At 40.3% G+C, this 22,459-nt stretch overlaps 2 protein-coding genes across 10 annotated transcripts in view; both read right to left on the bottom strand.

Annotated features, from left to right (window-relative positions):
- Positions 1–14,929, bottom strand: part of kdm4aa (lysine (K)-specific demethylase 4A, genome duplicate a) — a 32,876-nt gene extending 17,947 nt beyond the window's left edge. For 7 of the 9 annotated variants that reach the window (XR_006825065.1, XR_006825066.1, XM_046049161.1 and 4 more), the window contains exons 1-10: positions 14,757–14,910; positions 13,177–13,336; positions 11,191–11,366; positions 8,305–8,419; positions 7,938–8,131; positions 2,957–3,006; positions 2,540–2,643; positions 2,225–2,362; positions 1,732–1,964; positions 774–931 (exon numbers count right to left, since the gene is read on the bottom strand). Coding sequence is in view for 7 of the 9 variants with exons in the window: in XM_046049161.1 (XP_045905117.1) it covers positions 774–931; positions 1,732–1,964; positions 2,225–2,362; positions 2,540–2,643; positions 2,957–3,006; positions 7,938–8,131; positions 8,305–8,419; positions 11,191–11,366; positions 13,177–13,314 (1,306 nt within the window). In the remaining 2 variants the exon portion in view is untranslated. Of the gene's footprint in view, positions 1–773; positions 932–1,731; positions 1,965–2,224; positions 2,363–2,539; positions 2,644–2,954; positions 3,007–7,937; positions 8,132–8,304; positions 8,420–11,190; positions 11,367–13,176; positions 13,337–14,756 lie in introns of those variants that run through there. The other 2 variants (XM_046049159.1, XM_046049165.1) reach the window with 2 other exon arrangements.
- A 1,829-nt stretch (positions 14,930–16,758) lies between these two features.
- ptprfa (protein tyrosine phosphatase receptor type Fa) overlaps positions 16,759–22,459 on the bottom strand; it is a 223,700-nt gene continuing 217,999 nt past the window's right edge. Inside the window, exons 23-24 of the mRNA XM_046050075.1 lie at positions 20,030–20,165; positions 16,759–19,019 (exon numbers count right to left, since the gene is read on the bottom strand). Coding sequence (XP_045906031.1) covers positions 18,951–19,019; positions 20,030–20,165 — 205 coding nt within the window. The 3' untranslated portion in view covers positions 16,759–18,950. The remainder of the gene's footprint in view (positions 19,020–20,029; positions 20,166–22,459) is intronic.

The following is a 22,459-nucleotide window of genomic DNA, read 5'->3' as shown; positions in this document are numbered from 1 at the left end:
GGTTAGTATGGGTGAAGTTCCACCTGGACAACTTTGGCTTTCTTTTGTTTAGTGTAGTACTTTTATTGTAAAATAATCATCTGCACAATGTTAAACTAGCTGACAGTAATACAAAAATGCCACATTTCAGGTAGATAGACCTTATTAGACATTAATTTTCCTTCATCAAGGCTGTCAAATGTATTTCATATCTTTAGTAATTAGTTCATCCTTAGACAAAATGGTACACGTGTCAAAATTCCATTCCAAGTGTCCTCAGTTGCTTGCTTTGTTGGGCCACTGGGGGGCCTTGTGTGTGTGTGCGCCCAGCAGAGCAAAAGAGAGACAGGCAAAGTAAACATTAATCAAGATAACGACAACTCGTTTCGTTATGGTGAAATTGAACTGCGCTGTTCTGTCGGGAGACGCAGTGACTATAACCAACAGTTAATCAGAAAAGTATAATGTGGCATTTCTTAAGCAAAGAGTGGAGGAAAAGTCCACTAGCTGCTAGTTTAACTTATGCAAATGCCATAGCCTAACAAAAAACTATTGTTTTGTCTATTAACAGTGTACACATGTAGGACCAATTCTAACTCCAAATTATACATAATCAAAGCACCAAAAACACGTTTTATTTTAGGTCAGCACAGGTCTGAGCTATGTTTACATAGGAAAGCATGCTCTCATCTTAAAATCACTTTTCTCAGGGTTTGAAGATCAGCTTCCACTCACGGACTGAATGAACACAAAACCCAAAAGCTGAAAAAAGATCACTGCGAACTATGCAGTACCTTTATCTGGCCTGGCAGGGACTTTAGTCGGAGACTCCTTGCGTGACAGCTTGGCCCTCTGTGGCTCCACCTCCTCCTTCAGTGTCAGCTCAGGTTTGATGTCCTCTGAGGCTTCAATAGCTTCAAGCTGACGCTTTGTCCCAGCCTGAGGCTTTGGACTGATGTACGGGAGACATTAGTGAAGACATGTCCGACATAGACTAGCATCAATGTGAGTACGAAAGTAGATGTTTGTGAAGTACATGCACAAAATCCTTAAGGTGAACTGATACTGAATCACCATTGTCCCTGACCTAATCAGAAGCTTTTAGTAGTGCAGCTCCTCACTGGTGACTGAGTGCACAGTGGCCAGCACAGCAGTGATACACAATTTGTTCCTTCCTTGGTAAAAGCTTATTAAAAGACTACAAAAGCCACATAAACAACTAAATTTTGAGCACATTAACCTCATAAACAGGTATAGTGTAGTACTGAATTGAACGCAACAGCTTGAACTGACAGCAGACTACATGTACTACTGAACTGAAGACAGTCAGAAGAAGCACTAACACTGCAGCAGTATAAACAGTGTTGCGTTCACTTACTGTTTTACACACTGAATTGCATTTGAATGGAGATGTGATCTCTTAGCTTAGAAAAAAGTGAAGAAACTACATAGTTAGTGACCACTAAACTAAGCTAAGTCATTTTAATCAGCAGATTAAGTGATTGGTAATGTACATGTCTGGAGTGAAGGCATTTTATTTCACTTAAAGCTAGGGGAGGCAATTTATTTGCTTTGTTATATTTGTTCAAATTTACAGCAATCAATAAATAAAATGCTCTGACACAAAAATGAAAAATATCTGGTACCTCTGGCAGGACTGTACTATCATTTGGGGGTGTAACTGCAGAATGACGCACGTAGACCCTACGCAGGAGTATAAATGGGCCTTTAGAAGCGAGTGTTAATCCAGACCTTTTGTCCTCCTGGACAGGAGTAGTGGGGTCCTCAGATCCAGCTTCAGTGGCACTCTCTTTTGAAGTTTCTGTCTTGTCTTCTTTTAAAAACTCAGCAGCCTCTGGTGTGGGTTTGGAGTGGTCGATAGGAGTGTTGTCTTTCCCTGCTTTCCACAGCTTGTAACGGTCAGGCTGAAACCTGCGTACAAACACATCCATGGAGATCTTCACCATGTCCTGACGGCAAGAACACTGGGATGGAAACAAAGATTAACACTTTAGTCAAGGTTTAAACCATGGTAGTCAAAGATGAATATCCCCCATGGGGTATTAATGCAGTCGATACTGTTTTTCAGAGCAGTACAAAACAATGCTGTGAGAACAGTAGCAGTCATTGTTGCGGTGTATACAGGACAAAATGATTGAACTACAGGTGTGAAAGAGTCTGGAGTGTATGCATGCAATTAATCATTATATTAACATTCACAGCTGTTTAAATTCTGTTTTTGTACCAGCGTTGCCTGTTTGCCGTAATCAATCCATCGCTGGGTGGCAAAGTTGGTCGACTCAGCACAGTTGAAACCATGGTTGAAACCAGCATGATAGCCAAATGGGAACGTCACAATGAACTGGCCAGCCTCCTGAGTGACCTGAAAATTTAATCAACACAAAATTACAAGAGCTGATAGACCATTTTGTTTGAAATTTTCATTTCATCATTATTTAATCCAGTTTATTTACTGCACGTTTGTTAAGCACTTTTGTTCTACAGCATATATTGTAAAAGACAGCTTCAGGAGGTCCACACAAAGTCAATGAAAGGTCACCTTCTCAAATGGTATGCCATATTTTTTCAGGATTGACGGGGAAATTAAAGTCATCTTATGGCGCAGGAAGGCTTCACAGCTCTGAGCATTGCCTGGAAAAAAACCTGGAAATACAACAGCATTAGTGAAGCTAACCCAATCAGTCAAACTGTTAAATGGAACATGTAAATATCATGTTGTTTTGGCTTCTGAAGAATTTTCCATACAGTATAGAGGTTCACTGAACGTTTTAACTTCCTCTTTTAAACCATTGAGCATGACCAGTAGAAGTGACTTGTGGCACCCAGGGGTGAACATTTGCATAAGAAAAGTGTGACTGATCTATTTTCATAGGAGATTCAAGACAAACAAAATGAGTGCCTGTTGAAACACTTATACAAATACATCTTTGGAGTTCTGCAAGAACCAATCACATACCCTTGGCAAGTCGTTCCAGTCTTTTCCCATGCTCTGGTGGGACAACATACCTGAATAGCAACAGAAGCAGAAATATATAACATCAAATTTTGTCTCTCTGCTTGTTTACTGTTGTTTTTGAGAACAACAACGAAATAATAACCACAGAACATTCTTACCTACAAAAAGATAATTACATTGAAAAAGAAAATCATTTATTGAAGGGTTATTGTAGTACTTTCAGGCTGAGACCACCAATACAGCCAAAAATATGGACTACAAGTGTAGGCAGATAGGCCTAATGCGACATTCAGACCAACCGCAAATTTTCTCCTCGCGTGAGTACATTCGCTGCAAGTGTTCACACACACAACGAGAGAAGGCGATTTTAACGCGATAACGTGAATAAACACAACTCGCCATTACTACAGCTGTATGAACCCAAAGTAAACATTTTGCTGTGATTAAATTGAAATAAATGGATTGAACTGATGCCAAAATAACTACAACATGATGCAGATTTGTTAAACATATGAATTCATGCTTTGTCAGGTCTGTCAGCAAGACAGCAGGACAACAACTTCTAAAATGTTTGTTTTCTGAATGGAGTTCGAATCGATCAGGGCTATTCTATGCTAACTTCGTCACAGTAAAGTACAATGATAGCTGGAATAAAGTTACAGACGCATGTTTTCTGAACTCACCAGGTAGTTCAACCTCCTCGCTTTCTTTTCTCCAAGTAATGTCCAGTTTTGATATAATTATGAAGTTGTAGTCCGACAGAGCTAACGACGCTAACAACAACACTGGAACTGGATGTGTACGGAAGCTAGCTGCTGAGAAGCTCCAGTGAAGATAAATCAACCTTGTAATCCCAAAAACTAAAGTAAAAGCTAATTTAATAAAAGCAGTTAACTCTGAGCTCCTCCCGTGAGTAAACGGTGTCAGAGCAGAATCCGACTGACTACGGGTGTTTGTTTGTCCAAAGGTCGCAGCGCTGCTCCCTGCTCCTCTCCCCCAAGTTTAGCAGCTCTCAGCCGGCCAGCAGATTTTCAATCCTCCGTTCTGCTAGGCCCTCTCCACACATCGCTCTGAAGCAGACAGGAAATCACGACTCTACGCGTCTTCGCATTGACTTTGTATGTAAACTCACCGCCCCAAACGCTCGCTTCGCTTTTGGTCTGAAAGCACCATAAGTGTTATTTGCACGGTACAGAATATTTTAATGTCAGTAGCATCGTGTTTCTGCTTTGTATGACTTATGAGACCCAATCAGAGAGCCGAGCGTGAGTGGCTGCGTCATCGTTTCTAAAGTCCGTCTTCACTAAAACGCTCTCCAGAGTTGGGGTCGGCAGCGTTTCCAAACTTCTCTGTTTTATGTCTTCATTTTCGCCGTTTTAGTCTGGATGGGAGGTGCAAACGTAGCAAAAGGTCTCCGTTTTAATTTGAAAACACAGAAGTGTGGATGGGGCCTGAGGATTTAAGAACCAAAATTTTGGAAAGGCATGGACAATCTCAAGGCTACAAGTCTATCTCCAGAGATCTTAATGTTCCTGTGTCCAGTGTGAGCAACACTGTGAAGAAGTTTACAGCCCATGGGACTGTAGCTACTCTCCCTGGTCGTGGACAAGAGAAAAACTGAAGGTTGTTTGAATAGTGGATAAAGAACCACAATCAACTTCCAAACAAATTGACCAGCAGACACAGGGTACAACAATGTCAGCTCGCAGTATCTGTTGCCATCTGAATGAAAAGGATGACCCCATTGCCAAAACTTCCCTGTGGAAGCCAAAATCTTTCTGGGAGAATGTCCTGTGGACAGATGAGACTTAAATAGAGCTTTTTGGTAAAGCACATCATTCTTCTGTTCTCACAAAAAAAATTAGGCCTCCAAAGAAAAGAACATGGTCCCTACAGTCAAACATGGTGCTTGTTCGCTCTGATACAAGCTCCCTCTTGCCATCCGCTTTACAAAGCTTGACAGGAAACAGATGTAGCTTTATCATTTTTCTAACAGAATATCTGACTCCGCCCACACGCACAGACTTCGACATGACGGGGTGTGTGGGTGTGTGTGTGTGTGTGTGTGTGTGTGTGTGTGTGTGTGTGAGAAAGCACTGAAGCCCTGCTAGAGCTTGAATTATACTCCTGGGTAGGATCTACGTGCATAGCCATGCATTTTTACTTGTGGGTCGGTGTCTCTGTCATTCTACAATTACAACCCCAAACGCCAGTTGGCGGTAGCGCTATAGCATCCACTGTGTTGACTTTTGCCAGCCAGGCTAACTTCTAGTTTAGCCCTCCGCTAACGTGAATGGGGGTTAAATTGTATATGTGAGGCTGGTTTGGCCTTTTCAAATGTTATCAACTGAATGGATCACATTCTGATGAGTCATTTCGCTCGGGTTGTGTGAATCTACTGATCCACCGTGTTACAGCCGCTGTTTTGGCCACTAGTAAAAGTTACTTCAAAGCACGGGGCACTTCCACAGTTCTTATGGTCCATGTCGCCTCAACATGTAGTTACATTTTTGAGGAAGTGCACGTCAGGCTACGCCATAGGTGACGGCGTAGGGTAGGGGGCTACGCAGAGGCTACGCTGTTGATTGGATGCAGGAGTATAAATTGAACTTAACAAAAGGGAATAGCACGGTGTTTTCTCATTGTCTCACAAAATCAGTACATCTACAGTAGAGCCCGACCGATTTATCGGCCAACTTATATTATCGGCCGATATGAACTAATTGCATTTAATCAGCATCGGTCGTTTATAACAGTACATATATGATTATTAAAAAAGAAACAGAGAGTCAGATCCTTCACTCATGTCATGAGTGTTGCATAGTTTGCCCACTACAGGGCACTCTGCAGCTCACCTATTAACAACACCGCTTAACCACAAAAACCACAGTAGAAAACAATCAGCTGGCCATATCTACCAGAGCACGTAGAAACAACATGCAGAGTGGCCGTATTAGCGGTGAGTCATTGGTCATTTGTCACGTTAATTACATGACATAAATTATAATAAAAACAGCCCCAATCACTTCTCCTCTCCTGAAAACATTCATGACTTGCAAACCCTCCCGTTTGTCACTGCCCTCTCCCGGCTTCCTCCCACAGTATGTATGTGAGGCTATGCTGCTGACAACTGTGATTGTAGATTTATTTCTGAAACAGTGTGGCAGTTCTAGCAAATGGTCCTCTAATTTGTCCCAAGTTCATCCCTTCTAAATATTCTCTAAAATCACGTAACGTTACAGCAGCTAACACTGCCCTTTGCTAAGTTAGCCACAAAGCTAATGCCATGTTTATCAGTGGAGGAGCGCTAACTAGGGCTGAACGATTTTGGAAAATAATCAAAACTTTTTTTAAACCAATATTGTGAATGCAATTTAATATGCAATTAATTTTTAAGCTCTTTACCTTCTGTATTATTCAAAACGGACAAGCAGTAAATGAGTGTATAGTATGACCAACACAATATTAGATAGATTAAACATACACCGTTTTTTCTTGTGGGTCAGGACTGTGTTATGATGAAATTATGATGAAAAGTGATGCATGAATTGCATGAATTATTATTATGAGTAATGTTAGAGAAGAAGTATCAAATTTTAATAAGATTTCACCCACAAACAACACCACGTTACCCGCGGGTGGTGGGTGCTCTGTTTCTGTGTCAGCTTTTGTCAAGCTTAACGCCATTGTACAACAAAAAGTTAAGGTACAGTGTAACATGCAAAGTTGACGCTTCCTCTGCAGACTGGTTGACTCTTGGTTGTCATGTGACCAGTGTGTCGTTTTAAACACCTTGCATTAATATCGCAAATGCAATTTATTGTTCAGTCCTAGCGCTAACATTAATGAGCAGTTAAACTATAGTTTTCTATTCTAAATATATCTGCGAGCCATTTGTTTGTAGTTTTAGTTGTTGTGTCGGAAATGATTAAACCAGAGCGGACATGTAAATAAACGTGAGCTGAACAAGAATCCAGACAAAGTTGCAGGTCCTCGTAGACAGTCATGTAGTATTAGATGCATTCAACAGCAGGTCACTAACGTTATCGTAGACAGCATGATTTTGACTGATGGTGGTTGAGAAATGGTTACTCCTTGCTTTGGTTAGAATTAAAGAGTGCTGGTAAAGGGATAAACTAGATGGATAAACTTTCTTTAAAACTGACTACATGCTACATTGAAATGATGACAGATTATGTGTAAAGTGAAATACACATGCTTATTCTCTCTCACTCTCTCTGTTCCCAGATGGCTGAAAAAGTTGCACCTTCCAGCAGCAAATATTTATTGATGTGCAATTGTTTACATGTTAAGTTGTTAAGACTGTAATCTATTTTATTAACATAAACCATTAGCACCATAGCGGAGCGGCACGGTGGTGCAGCAAGAAGGTTGTGGGTTCAAACCCCGGTTGGGGTGTGGAGTTTGCATGTTCTCCCCGTGTCTGCGTGGGTTCTCTCCGGGTGCTCCAGCTTCCTCCCACCGTCCAAAGACATGCAGGCTAGGTTGATTGGTGACCCTAAATTGTCCTTAGGTGTGAGTATGAGCGTGAGTGGTTGTTCGTCTATGTGTGGCCCTGCAATGGCGACCTCTCCAGGGTGTACCCCATCTTGCGCCCGATGTTAGCTGGGATATCAGCCTGTTCTCAGTGTAGTTAAGACAAAAAAGGGGTCTACTATCCGAATCATTCTCAAAATCAATAAATATTGTCTCTTTTTCACTATAATACCAACATCGCCATCAGTCGGGCTTTAATCTACAGTATTTTCCCATTTTAAGGCATGTGAGATGTTTTTGGTTCAAATTGTATCTGCACGTTACTTCATATCTCTAGTGCTAAGTTGTTGACCGTTTTATTTTATTGTTATTTTTGGTTATTAAAGCAGATTCTGTAAATAAATGTGCAGCAATGAGAAGCTGAAAAGAAGCAGACACAATATGTGACAGGTCCAGCAGTGTGAGGGTGTGTCAGTGACTGTACCAGGACTTCGGCTCTCCAAAGTGCAGGTAGTTGATGCTGTACAGATCCATGTCTTCTGTGTGCCACGCAAAGGCACTCTTCCACATCCCAAAATAGAGGTATGGTGTGTTCACTCCCTTGATCTTGATCCCACTCTCATTCTCCACAGTGTCCAGAATGGTGTTGAGACGGCCAATGTTCCATTCGGTTACATCCTGCAAAGGATGGATTTATCAGAGGATGTAAGTCACAATGACACCAACAAGACAAGAAATTACTAGAGATGGTTGAGTGTAGGAGCAGAACATTGAAAGAAGAACATGTGTTTTAACACAATGAAGACATGTAAGTTCCAGTTGGTAGCACTATTCAACCAATCACCACTCACTGGATCATACAGCGATCCACTGACATCGGCACCATAAAGTGGTGGGTTAAAGGTCAGGTTCTTCCAAAACTTCCTCTCCAGCTCCTCAAAATCCACATATCGGGGATTGCAGAACCTACAGGGAGAAATGTTTTGAGATATTCAATGGAAATCACTTTCGTTTATCAGCCGATATATGAAAAAAGAGAAACACAAAGTCGGATCCTTCACTCATGTCATGAGTGTTGCATAGTTTGCCCTCCAGAGGGCGCGCTGCAGCTCATCTGTTAACAAAACTGCAGCACCACAGAACAAAACATCAGCTGACTGCAGTCTAGCGGAGCTCATAGCCGGCTCGACAGGAACTACGGCGAGTAGCTCCTTTTAGCTCTCACACTCAGTGTTCCCGGTGAGTTGGTCTTTTTTTTTTTTTTTGCTCTTCAGAGACCAGACTTGATAACTCTCCCGTTTTTCACTGCCCTCTCCAGGCTCATAGAAGTGTGTTAAATGTTACGGAGAAGGCTACGCTGCTGACAGACATGATTGTTGATTTATTTCTGAAACAGTTTGTCAGTTCTAGCAACCGGTCCTCTCATTTCTCTCTAATTTATTACTTCTAAATATTTTCTAACGTCACCAACAACCACAAATCTAATGCCGTGTTTATAAGTGGAGGAGGCTAACATTAATGAGCGATTAAACTGTAGTGTCTCTAGTTACAGTCAGCATGTCAGAAATGATTAAAGCAGAGGGGACTTGTGAATAACGTGAGCTGAACAAGTATCTAACACACAGTAGCAGGTCCATGTTGTAGACAGTCATGCAGTATTAGATTAATTCAAGGGCAGCGTTTCCTCTGCGTCACGGCATCATAGAGCCAGAAGGTTGTTAGTAAATCGTTTCTGTAGCATTGGATAGAATTAACAGGTGAAAAACTAGATGTAGAAAGTAGTAGGGCTGGGCGGTATATCGGTATAATGATATAATTTAAAAAGGAGATAAAAAAATTAGACAATACCGTTTATACCGATATAGTTTGATGTTGAATTAATTCTTATGTTTCCATAAAGTCCTGCCAGTGTTTGCTCATCTCTCTCCATCACCCGCAGCCCCGCCCCTCCCTCTGCAGCCTTCTACTCACAAACTCTCAACAACATGGAGGGACACACAGTGCTGAAGACCTGACTTATAAAAAGAAAAAAACAACGGTCCAGTCAGTGTTTCCCACACATTCTCTTTACTTCGGCACATTGTAGAGTTATTATGTTACAAGTAGCGACACAGTGCATATTTTACAAGCACAGACCAGGTAAAGCGACAGTGAACACACCAGTCAGATGTCATTCGTTACCTACCAAGTTGGTTTTGTTTTGACAGGCTACGCTGTCAACATGCCTCCTCAACATGCAGCTCAGCTGCTGCTGTGAACGGAGTCGCAGTTGGAAGTTTCTTTCGGCGACTTTATACAATGTAGCCTACTACTGATAGAGAAAGCTACTGGATCGGACATACAGGGAAAGAGAGACGGAAAGAAGTGGGGCACACTGACCTGTTTGCAGCAGACAACGTTAGGTCTGTGAGTGTGAAGAGAACTGAAGTAGGCAGATTCAATAAGTGAATGACACTTGGATGGAAAATCAAGTATAATTAAAATGGTGAAATATGAAACAAGCTAAGTTACTACAAATAGTAAAAACATGGCTGCTGAAACAGAAGACCCCCCCCCCCGTACCGGGATATGACTTTTTGGTCCATATCGCCCAGCCCTAGAAAGTAGTCATTGTAGAGGATTATAGGTAAGGAGAGCCCCGTTTATCATTATTATGATAGCAATGACATGAGAGATGATATATGGTATTATTATTATTTTTAGTAGTAGTACTATATTGCTATTTTTTATAGTTTCTGTTTTTCTGGCCCCCACAATACATACACTATTCATTAGTAGTAGTACTCTATAATTTATAACAAATCAGATATTTTAAAAATGTGTTTGAGTCTTATTTATCAAAACTTTAATATATTGTTTGTACTTTTGTTCAAAGTACTACTTATAACAATAAGAGTTTATTTTAAAACTGTATTATGTCATGGTATGTTGGTGAGGTCTCAACATAACAAATGTGGAAAAGCCGGAAAAAAGAATATCAGCCGATATATTGGCTATCGGACTTTAAAATCCTCAAATATTGAAATCGGTATCAGACTTAACAATCCCATATCGGTCGGGCTCTTGAAAACACATACTGAACCTGCTTGTTACACTATAATCTTAAGCCATTTTTCCACCACTGGTACCAGCTCAATTCGACTCAACTTTTGACCCCCCCCCATCCGTTTTCTCCGTTCAGAGTGACCCAACACACAGCTGTCTCTTGATTTAAGTTAAAACGTTTCATTACTCAGAATGTAAAGACAGAATAGAAGTATGAAAATCTTACAGCTGTGTTTTCCTCTGCTGTTGTTGCTGGAGTCTCTGCTGCGTTGGCTGCACTGGTCTGTGTGACTGTGGGACCAAAGCGGTCTGTGAGCTAACTGGCTGGCCAGCTTGTTAGCTGCCTGCACTTGTGGTGCTCCTCAACTCCAAAAACATTTAAGCACATTTTTGATCTGCCATCAATGTTGCGTAAAACTGCTAATATTCGAAATCTACAGTTGTTTTTGCGCCTCAAAACTAATCAGAAGGGGATGAAATTCCATTGCCATCAACTCAGCTCGCTTGGAACCTTGACAAAGATGGTACAAAAAAAAACTACGAGATAACAGGTAAATCTTTCTTCCCAGTAGAAAACAAAAAAGGCCAATAGAGTCAAGGCGAGTAGAGATGGTACCATGCGGTGGAAAAGGGGCATTATAGTCATTGTGTGAAAACCAACTGTGATTCATAATCTGATAATGTAAACTGACTTGTCCATGTTGGAGGTCTTGCGGAACTCGTTGACGGTCATGGGCTTCTTCTGGATGTTGTACTGTGTGAACAGTCCTGACTGGCCGGTCACCACCTGCTGAATGGGAGCGGGAATCACTAGGTCATCGATATCATCGTATGTTCGTCTAGGTTTCCAGCCTTTAGGTGGAATAACCTAAAAGAGTAGAACAGAACAGAAACAGAAAGGTAACAACATTTCTGTTAGAAAAAAGAAAAAAGCAGCAGAGTGGTGAGTATGACAAGATTCTTGTTGTACTAAGTTAAGTTAAGTTGTTGTACTGGTGGAATTACTGCTGTGCAAATGTATATTACAGTAGGGCAAGGGTGATTCATCTACGTAATCGACGTCATTGATTACTTAAATACACTGATGCATTGGAGAGTCACAATTGAGTTCTGCACCCAGTTAAAACAGGGATTCCTTTTGAAAACAAGCTGCAGCTGAAAAGCTCGCTTACAATCATCTAAAGCAGTGGTTGGCAATAGGCGGACCACGGGCCAGAATTGGCCCACCAGCAATAATATCTGGCCTGATTGCTTTGATAGCAGAAAAATAAAAAAATAAAACAACTGATAGCGGCTGGTGCTGAAATAGATCTCAGTCATGACAGCTATAGTTACTTACATAATTACTTCCTCTTAAGTTATTGTACCTACAAAATAAAAGCATGAGAATGTTTTTTGCAGCAATGCTTTATGTCGAGTTTACTGAGAGCTTTTCGTGCGTGTAACTGCCACTCATGAGTGAGAAAATGGCTTACACTAATGTTACAGATTGTTGTTCTTGCCAGTTTCAGTTATTTTCCTTGTTTCACTCTGATGTAAAAATACATTAGCCAGTAATTAAAAATTAAATAATTAAATACATCTATGTGAGATCCATTTCAAGTTTTATGTCTGTTCTTTTGCTACCACTAGTGAAACTGTTTAATATGAAAAGCCTTCCATCAACTCAACTGACATAATTCCTCTTTTGCCTGGTAGGCTTTCAATGTGAAACATTTGCAATAAGTGCTGAGTTTCACTTACATTAGCTTATATGCGAAGAAAGGCAAAGTAGATGCAATTGGAATTAACTACTGAATGAAATTGTAGACAGTTAAAATAGTTTAAAACAGAAATAGTTATCTAAAAGTGTTGGATAAACAAAATAGTTATCTAAAAGCGTTGGATAAATGGTTAAAAAAATTGCTAAAATTGTTGGGTAAACAGTTAAAATAGTTAGCTAAATGTTGGATATGAACAAATTATTGTAACAATATCCTCTTTTATATAATAATAATAATAATAATAATAGTGTAATGAAATTGGCACATGATAGGTGGGATTAGATGATGGGGTGCACCATGACCATGACCCTGCTCACAACATCACTGTAACCTCTCTAATCTAATCTATCCCACCCGCTCCACACAAACCCAAAACCTTGCCAAAGGGGGACTGTGGAACTGCCCGTCAGCTTCTCGCAAGACTGACTTCATTTCTGAAATCCTGCTTCATTTCCTCACAATCACATCCAAGACATGGTGAGTCCATACACCACAGCCAATTCACTTCACTCTGCTGCTGCCAACCAGCTTGCTACCTCTACGAGGGGGTGCAGCAATCGCTCAACTATTTGCAGTCCTGGCTCCACAACAGTGAAACAAGCTCCCAACTGCTCTCTTGACAACAGAAACTCTATACAACTGTCACAGACTGAAAACTCATCTGTTCAGACTGCAACTTGGCCCATAAAACTAAAAAATTTATTAATTAAAAAAAATGTTTCTAAATGCAGCACTTGAGGCAGATCAGCATATCTGATGAAGTTGATTCATCAGATATGAACTTTTAATGATTCTTGCAATTTTTGTGTTGTAGCCACATGACTGAATGCACTTATCGTAAGTCACTTTGGATAAAAGCATCAGCTAAATTAATCTAATGCAATAACATGACCAAGCACAACAGATCCTACTTACTTTCACCATTCCAGCTTTGTGTGCTCCTTGCGACTCCATATATGCAATGTACCGGCTGAAGTCCTTGAACTCCTCTTTGGAGGGGGTGAAAGTCATTATCCTCGAGCCCAAGCTTTGGGCTGGCATGTCTGTGGTCATCCTGGGATTTTGACCTAAACTCCTGTGGAGAACATGGACATGATCATGGAAACATCCAGCCCACACATCTGACAGTTACATGTTTGATAGTGTCTGGCTCACTTTAAAGCAGTGTCCCAGTCTACACCAGTTCTGTGCCATTGCTTGACAGTAACAGACCATGTCAAGCACATTGTTGTATTATATATTTTATATAATATTTTTTGGGCAATTATCCATGTTAGTGGTGCATAGTAGTACTATATATCAGTTCCTGCTGTTAATCTGTTAAAGTGTGAGATCTGTTTTTTTTTTATTCCGTTTGTGAAAACAGAAAAATGGGGTAATTTCACAGCTTTTTTCCCAACCAGAACACTACATCTAGACATGTCAAACCTCAACTTCAGAGACTGTTTAAAACCATATTCCAGAGTTGTGGAAGCTTTATTCGGTTTGATAAATCTGTAAAAAGGACAGCCGTTCTCCACCCAGACCAGGTCTACTGAATATCAGAAACCACTTTACACCAACTTGCCAAACCTGGACTTGATTAACACACAGACTCCATAGGCCAGGTTCCTGATATGTGAAACCTTTATTCTATTTCTCCATCCCAGACCACAGAAACCACTATACCTGCTCCTGGTCAAACATGGCCTTAATGAATATGAAATATATGGAATATGTGAAACCTTAATTGTATTTGTGAAAAAAAATTGCATCTAAAGTATATAAGTTATTGATGCAATATTGCAAAAAATGTATAACTTATCATTTTTGCATTCACGCACGCTCCCCCTAAGCTACTAACAGTTATGCTAATAAAGACTTATGTCACAAACTTCCAGTTTGACTACATTAGCGTTGTAACTACATTACAAGAATATTTTCGTGTAAGTTACGGTTAACCAACCGAGATAATGTTCAACTTTTAGCTAGCAGGCAGCATACTCTGAACTCTGACATTACAGAATTTACCATCAGGACTTGGTGGTCCGCCGTGTAACCGTGATTGGATGCGATCCTGACCGATTCGGACCACAGTCAGTGATTGGGTGAACACCACGTCTGTTACACCGTAGCCCACTGACAGCGCTGTTCCTCGGAAAATATTTAGCAAGTCCGCTAGCTAACATGCTAACTGCAAGATAGCTTACTCTGCGTCTCGGGAATGAAAGGTGTAGTCAACAAACACCAAACCACCGTCATATTCAGGCGTAAACAGCAAGTAACCAGCACTTACAGACAACGCCAGTCACCCTGTCAAACCGGAGAATACTGTAATGAAAGCAGAAGCAACTGCTCAGTGTGCAGCGGACTGACAGCTGCCTCCGCTCTCAGCTAACGTTAACCAGCTAGCAAACATGGCTTGTTGCTGAGCGTCAGTTTGTCATGCACAAACTCAGAGTTACTGCTACTTTCCCACAAACAAACTAATTCTAAAGTGTCAAACATTAACTTACACACTGAAATGTTAACGAGTTGTTATTTTCTCAGATCACAGGTAGTAGAGTAGAAATACAGACATCATCAGTCCGGGTAGCAAAGACAGTCCTCCATTTCTCCAGTGACGCATGCCCAGTGTGTGTTTGTTTACATGGAGCTCAGCGGGAGGTGCTTCCGTAGTCCGCCAACCAATCACAACGCCCTCTTCTCCAGCCTCATCCAGTATCCAGAGAGCTCATCAGATAAATAATGCTGCAATAACATCTCATAGTCTGTAAGAGATGAAGATTACAATTCTGATATTTTATTTTACTGTATCAAAAACTAATTTTTAACATCTTACATTTTAACTTTTCACATTGATGATGCTTGGTGCTCAAATAAGTCAAGAAGCACTCTGTTTCCCAAATTTCAGACTGATGTTAAATGTGAATGACAAAGATAAAACTTTCATATTATCATCCGGTTGCTTCTGTTTACATTCACACCAGATGCAAATTCAAAAAATGCAATGGGGAATGTTTGTGGTGTATACGTATGTATGTATATATGTATATAAATAACTGTATATATTGGTTTATTTTATTTTATGTGTTATCATATTTTAATATAGTTAATAAGTGTTAATATGGTATAACACTTAATTATAGGCAATGTTGTGTGTTTAGCATGAGGGAACTACAAATTTTGTTTCGTTATGCAGCCTTGTGCTGTTTAATGACTAATAAACAACCTTGTACCTTGTACTAATATGCTATAATATATCATTTGACTAAGGGGCATACATACATATTATGTACGTATGAAGCTATATAATATGAATATATACACAGTAATTTAGATCAAATTCAGACCTCCATAGTCCGTACAGGTCACGAGGGCTCACTGAGTGGTGTGATGCATATGAAAATGATGTAATTCATATGCTATAGCCTTCATAGTTACCAGATATCAACCCACCCAAACACCTTTGCGAGATTTTGGATCGACAGTATGAATGATAGACAGCACTCTGTACCACCATCATCAAGACACCAAATAAGGGCATATATTTTGGAAGTATGCTATTTGTCCCTCCAGTAGAGTTTCACACTCTTGGCGAATCTATGACCAGACCAGGTGCATCAGAGTCAGAGCTAGGAAATACCAAGGTACACTTTTGTTTTTTAGCTGTTTTTCCCGGCTTTGTTGCCAAAACATGCGCTACCTCTGACACAAATACAGTCCTTGGAAGATGAAGACGGTGTTTTTGGAACTCATATTGACCAGACAAGGGAATTCAGAGACTGCTGTGCCCACATCGTTACAGAAACCTGCCCCATCAACATCACGGATCAAGCACTCGGCGGTCAGCAAGACTCCGGCAAGATGAGAGGAAATGGACTCTGTGTTTTACATCGATGATGCTTGGTGCACAAACGCAGTCAAGATGGACTCTGTTTCCCAAGTGTCAGACGATGAAACTTTCAAATTATTATCTGTTTGCTGCTGTTTACATTCACCCCAGATGCAAATTCAAAAAATGCACTGTGGAATGTTCGGGGGTTTATACAGTACGTGTAGGATATGTATATAAATAACTATATATTGTTTTATTTTATTTGTTACCATATTTTAATATAGGCCTACACTTAATATGTTGTGTGTGTAGCATGAAGCTACGAATTTAATTTCATCATGCAGCCTTGTGCTGTACCTTGTAGGTATGAGACTCTCTGAAAGGCCACCAAAGAAACACATATTTAAAAAGCACTGTTAAAACATATGTTCTGTAAATGTTATCTCCCTACAGTCTGTGATAGTTTAAATGTCAAGTACGTTTTTTCACATAGTGTATTTGGATGTATTAAAATGTATATTTATGACTTGTGGAAGAAGAATTCACTGCTTTGGGACAGACAATAAAGCTATCTATCTATCAATTTATACCACGTTTTCAGAGCTAAGAAGTGAAAAAAATCCACCATGTTTATATTAAAAACCCAATTATTCAACTTTATTAACATCAAGGCAGTCAAGACATTTTCTCTGCTTTTTATTAACAAATAGAAAACAGATTGTGTATACAACAGATGGGACCCCTACAGCACAACTCTGTGAAATGAATCCATTATACAGTCCAGTTCATCCAAAACCACCTCACTTTGTCATCTCTTCCAATGAAGAGCCACCACTGAACACTGATACTGCTCTCTCAGTTACTTGTCTGTCTGTCTACAACACAGTGATAAAATAGTTGAGCTGTAATATATTATGTGATCCAGCGTATCTGCTTGTGTGTCCTGTCTATGTAAAGCCATGTTTGCAAACAGAAAAGTGCAGGGCATAAGATGAGAAAGAAAGTCAGAAAAGTGTGGGGGATCATTAAATCACATCCCTCTGTGATGTCAGAGTCAGGTTGGGTGCAGTCCTGTGGTGCATGATGTGATGGTGAACTGTCCATACTCAGTTTGCTTAATCACAAATGGGCTATTTTTGTATCAACACAATGCCTGGAAATTTTGTGAAATGAGTAAGAGCACCAAAACCCAGATTACATGTTAGAAGAAGTGAAACATATGTTCAGCGAACCACAATTCTGTCCTTAAAAAATCTGGCTGGCTGAGAGCAACCTAAGGGTAAGTGAAAAAAATGTTATGTGATTTTGTTAATTGTAGCCTACTGATTTTTTTTTCCAGATGATCTAATAGGCCTAGTGTCCACACACTGTTAATGCTCTAAAATTCAGCTGTGAACTGTGTTGGGATTAAAAACAGCAACAGGTCAAACATTTTACGGTGTTGATTGCTGTAATAACAAAATCAAGAAGCATACATTTAAAGTTTGTTAAATGTAAATGATATTGATAATATTCACATTTTTTCCTGTGTCAAGAAATCCCATGTGCAGACCCAAACCCAAAGTATTGTGTCACAACCTGATGGATCTTCCTCTGTGCCATAGACCTCCATTGTTGTCCAAAAAATGAAACTGTCAGCTGAAAATAGTCCCCAACAAACTATTGCCTACTGTTTGAGTAAAGTTTGCTAAAAGCTAGTGCCATTTCTGATCTTTAAAAAAAAAAGTAAACCAATGGGCTTGAGGCTGAGAGCCACAGACAGGGTTGGGAAGTCATAAAGTACTGAGAGGTGGACTACCACATTGTTGGTTTTGGTGTGTTCATGGGACTTGTTAAGCCTGCCTTATCCTTTAAGGTTGAGCATGAATGTAACGTGCTCAGTAGAAAACATCTTGTCATAAATTGGGGTGATAGGAGTTCTGCTGTCTTAATAGATTTCCTTTCTTTTTCATGCATGGAGCATGTGATCAGCATTTGTCATCACACTTATTTCACAAAAAATCTCACAATCTGTCTGTGTGTAGCCTACCTGAGTCCACCTTAAAAGGGGATGTGAAACCTATGGTGCACACAACCTTTCCAACAGCATTATATTTCTTTTGTTGGGTTGATGTCTGAAAGCTTTGAGAAAATTTGTCAATGATTATTGACAAGAAACTCTGTACATGCTACCAGTTGTTCAAATCTGAATAATCCTCGCATGTTTGTTTCATTCTGTAGTTCACAAATGTTATCTGTTTATTTGATCTATTTGGCAGATCATCATTCTGTTATGTGAAGACAGGAAGTCAAACCCACATTTCCTCCCATATCAGATAAACTGAGTAATGATAACATTATAATATCGTATCTATGGTACAAAATAAAATTATTAGCAGCTGTGAGTATATACTCTCCAGTATTAATAACACGTGTGCTGAAAATACATGTCCTTTGTGCTAATAATAAGATAAGCAAATAAGACATACAATAAGTGGTGTAAGTGATTACAAAATGAATTTTAAATATTCATAACAAATATAGTAAAGATGAATATAAATGAAAATAGCAGAAAATTAGTTTTTGCTATTAGGAGGAGGCAGACATTGGGGAATGACTGGGATGTTAGTTCAAGAATCAGAATGAGGCATGACTACAAGTCTTTCAGGGTCGGTTTTGAGGAGGTTCTGTGGTAAAATCATGGCACCAGTCAAGGAGAAGGTTGTCTAGTCCCATCTCCTTTCTTTCCTCTAATCTCCCGTTTCCTGCTGTGGTCACCTTCTCCTCAGTCCTCCTCGTAGCCTCCTCATCAGGCCGCACGGACTGATGGAGCTGAGTGGATATGGCTCGAAGGAGACACCAAACTCTTCTGAGGGTGTCTTTTTGTATGGGGTTATGTTGCATAGTGATCAAAGCTTCCCAGGTACTCCAAAGCAGCCCGGTAGCACAGTTGGTACTGGTCCTAGTGACAAAAAACAATATTTTGTTCAATTTGTAAGTGGGAAGCCAGAATTAAAGCAGAGAGAATAAGTATTTCAGGTAGGACATTAGTTTGTTTTTGCATGGCTGCCACAGATCATGTAAAAATGTTGCAAACTAACAAAGCACAACCTCAAAGTGCAGTGGTGGAATGCAACATCAGTACATCTATGTAAAACTGATTTTTTGATAGTTCTTTAGCTGCTAACTGCCACCTAGACCATCAACCTTCTGATAAGTGGACAGGTGCTCTACCCCCTGAGTCGGTATTTTTACATCTTGGTATTGCTGCTTTCACTTGAGCAAAGTATCTGAATACTTCTTTCCGCCACTGTCAAAGTGTATTTGAATGTCTATCTGAGTTTGAAATGCAATCAACTCTGGATTTAACTGTATCAAATACAGCACCAGGCGGGAAATGTCTTAGTATGTATAGTACGTAGGTGCTTCCTAAATTAGGAAACTAATTCTAGTGTTTTACCCAGTGCTTAACAAGGTTCTGATCTATTGGGTACCATTCAAATATATTTGATATTTGATTTATATTTTGAGCATCTAAGTGTGAATTGGCAAAAAGGTATTCTCTACTGGTGCATTTGAGTGGAAAAATAACTTTTCTAATTAGATGTTGCAGGAACCCAAAATATTTGTGTGTGTGTGTGTGTGTGTGTGTGTGTGTGTGTGTGTGTGTGTGTGTGTGTGTGTGTGTTTGTGTGTGTTTGTGTCTGTGTGTTGGCATGAAACAATTGTATATTATTTAACTGAACACAGCGGTAACATCTCTTGTGGCAATACAAGCCCATTCTCTTTGTTTTCTGAAGTTTTTACATCTGGGTTTCATATTTATTTATTTTATTTTCATATTTATCACACATTCAGCTGGACATGTTGACATGCTAGAATTTAGAGTTGTGTTATGTTTAACCAACTCTGCTCTGTTCTTATTGATATGACATTTGTATGTGCTGTTCCTCATGACGCAGTGTGTCATACCTCTGTCTGCACCATGGCTGGCCTCTGAGTTCGGAGCGTCTTGACGGTCTGGAAGAGGTCGACCACTCCCTCATACCTCATCCTCTCCAGGACTATGCTCAGGGTGATGAACACACCAGCCCTCCCAACACCAGCACTGGTGGACACACACATTATTAGACACTTAGATTATTTATTGGGGAGGGGAGGGGAGGGGGCACTCGCAGTAATCCACAGAAGAAGAAGAAGAGCTTTTAACTGCTCTCCAGTCCTGTTCTTTCTCCACTTTTGAGTGTCTTAGTTTTAATTTAAAAAACAAACAGTCCATGTTATGTGTTTTAATTTACAGGCCCCCTAAATATATTTCTGTTTTTATACAGGAATTTTCTGACCTTTTAGCACACATCATGTCTCAGTATGACAAAGTTCTTCTTCTCAGAGATTTTAATATTCATGTCTGTTGTCTGTCTTCTTCCTCATTTATCTCTGATTTGAGAGATAAAAACTCTATTTTAACTTGGTCCAATATGTAAAACAGCCCACTCATAACAAAGGTCACACAGTTGACCTTGTACTCACCTATGGTTTCTGTGTGGATAATGTGTCTTTAGTAGATTTTGCGGTCTCTGACCATGATTCAGTGCTCTTACAGGTAACGCGCTCCAACCTCCAACACGAATTCGCTCTCGCCCCCTAAACTTGCTCTCTGCTCCACTTTTTTTGCCCAGCTTTTATAAAAATGCATGCTGCTTTCAATAGCTGTGGACAACATGACCACACCATAGATGAGCAGGTCAGTGTTTTTAATAACTCTTGCACTACAATTTTAGACATTTATTCAGTAACTGGTCCTGCACGCATACAGCCAGGTGAATCTTCTCCAGACAAATGTGAAGAATGTCTTACTCACTTTTTTAACAGAATCGTGGAGATTCGGGAGTATTTTACAATAACCTCAGCGAGGTTGGAGCAGACACACACCCACACACTTCATTTACTAATTTTACTGAAATCTCTTTGTCAACCCTGGAACACACTGATAGCTTGGGGAAAAAAGCTGCTCTGCAGTCTGGTGGTGTGGCAGTAGAAACGTCTATATCTCTTCCCAGAAGGCAGCAGGGTGAACAGGCTTTTGGTGGGTGGGTACTGTCCTTTAGTATCCTTTGGGCTCCTTTAGGCACCTCACCTCACTGATATCACTGATGCTCAGGAGATGGGTACCAATAATCTTCTGGGCAGTTTTAATAACCCGCTGCAGAGCCCTCCGGTCCTGGGCCGTGCACATCCCATGCCAGTTAGTGATGTTTCCAGTCAGGATGCTTTCTATTGCTCTTCTATAAAAGCTGACAAGAACTTGGCATGGGAATTTGGCCTTCTTAAGCTTCCTCAAGAAATACAGTCGTTTCTGAGCTTTCTTCACCAGCGTGGAGATGTAAGAAGACCATATCAGGGTCTCTGTGTTGCTGATTCCCAGGAACCTGAAACTATTCACCTGCTCCACCTCAGCTCCACTGATGTAGACAGGAGTGTGTGTCTTTATCTCCTGAAATCAAAGATCAGCTCCTTAGTTTTGCTGACGTTGATCAGTAGGTTATTCTCTGTACACCACTCTATAAGATTATGAATATGAAGTCTCATTGTCGTTTGAAATCTGGCCGATGATGGTGGTATCATCCGCAAACTTCACAACAGAGTTCTCTCCATGTCGATGGATTTAGAGGAGGGGACTGAGCACACAGCCCTGTTGAGCATAAGAGTGGAGGAGGTGAGTCCACCAATCCGAACTGACTGGGGTCTGTTTGTGAGGAAGTCCAGTATCCAGTTTGTTATGTCCCTGGGGTCATATTTTGTTTATTATCTCTCCTGGCACTGTCAGCTGTTATCCTCCATTAGAGTGTGTGTGTGAGTGTATGCAGGTACTGGAGAACAGGTGGACACACTGGATTGGTCTGGTTGAGCTGATTGGAGCCTCCTGATTGGGCATCTGGATGACAGCAGCCATCTTAAGCCCTACGGACAGGAACTCTGCCCCTCTCTCTGCCATTCCCAACCTGCCTGAGGACTGTGTGCTATGTCTGTGTTTATTGTACATTGTGAACGGTTGTGACTATATTCAACTTAGATTGTAAGTAGTAACGTAGTCCTTCTGATTGTCTTATGACAACCTGGTTTTGTTGGCTTTGCCATTTTTGTTTCTAGGAAGCAATTTCCTTTTGTTGTAGCTATATTGTGTCAGCTACTAGCAGTGAGTAGGAGTGAGAAGCCCTTTCTTTTGTTTGCACCGTTTTCTCCTGTTTTTGGACTTAGAAGCCTAGTTTTAGAGCTTTGTCTTTTCTTTACCTTTTGGTTTTGGGTTTAGGAAAGATTTAGGTTTTTTCTTAGTGTTTTGGTTGTTGTTTTGGGCACTGCTCATCTCCGAGGTATAATAAAAACTGCTAAATTGTATTTGTT

The sequence above is a fragment of the Micropterus dolomieu genome, linkage group LG05 (genome assembly GCF_021292245.1).
Source record: "Micropterus dolomieu isolate WLL.071019.BEF.003 ecotype Adirondacks linkage group LG05, ASM2129224v1, whole genome shotgun sequence".
NCBI lineage: Eukaryota > Metazoa > Chordata > Actinopteri > Centrarchiformes > Centrarchidae > Micropterus > Micropterus dolomieu.
Note: the sequence above shows the minus strand (reverse complement) of the source record. Positions and strands in the feature narration are given on the sequence as shown.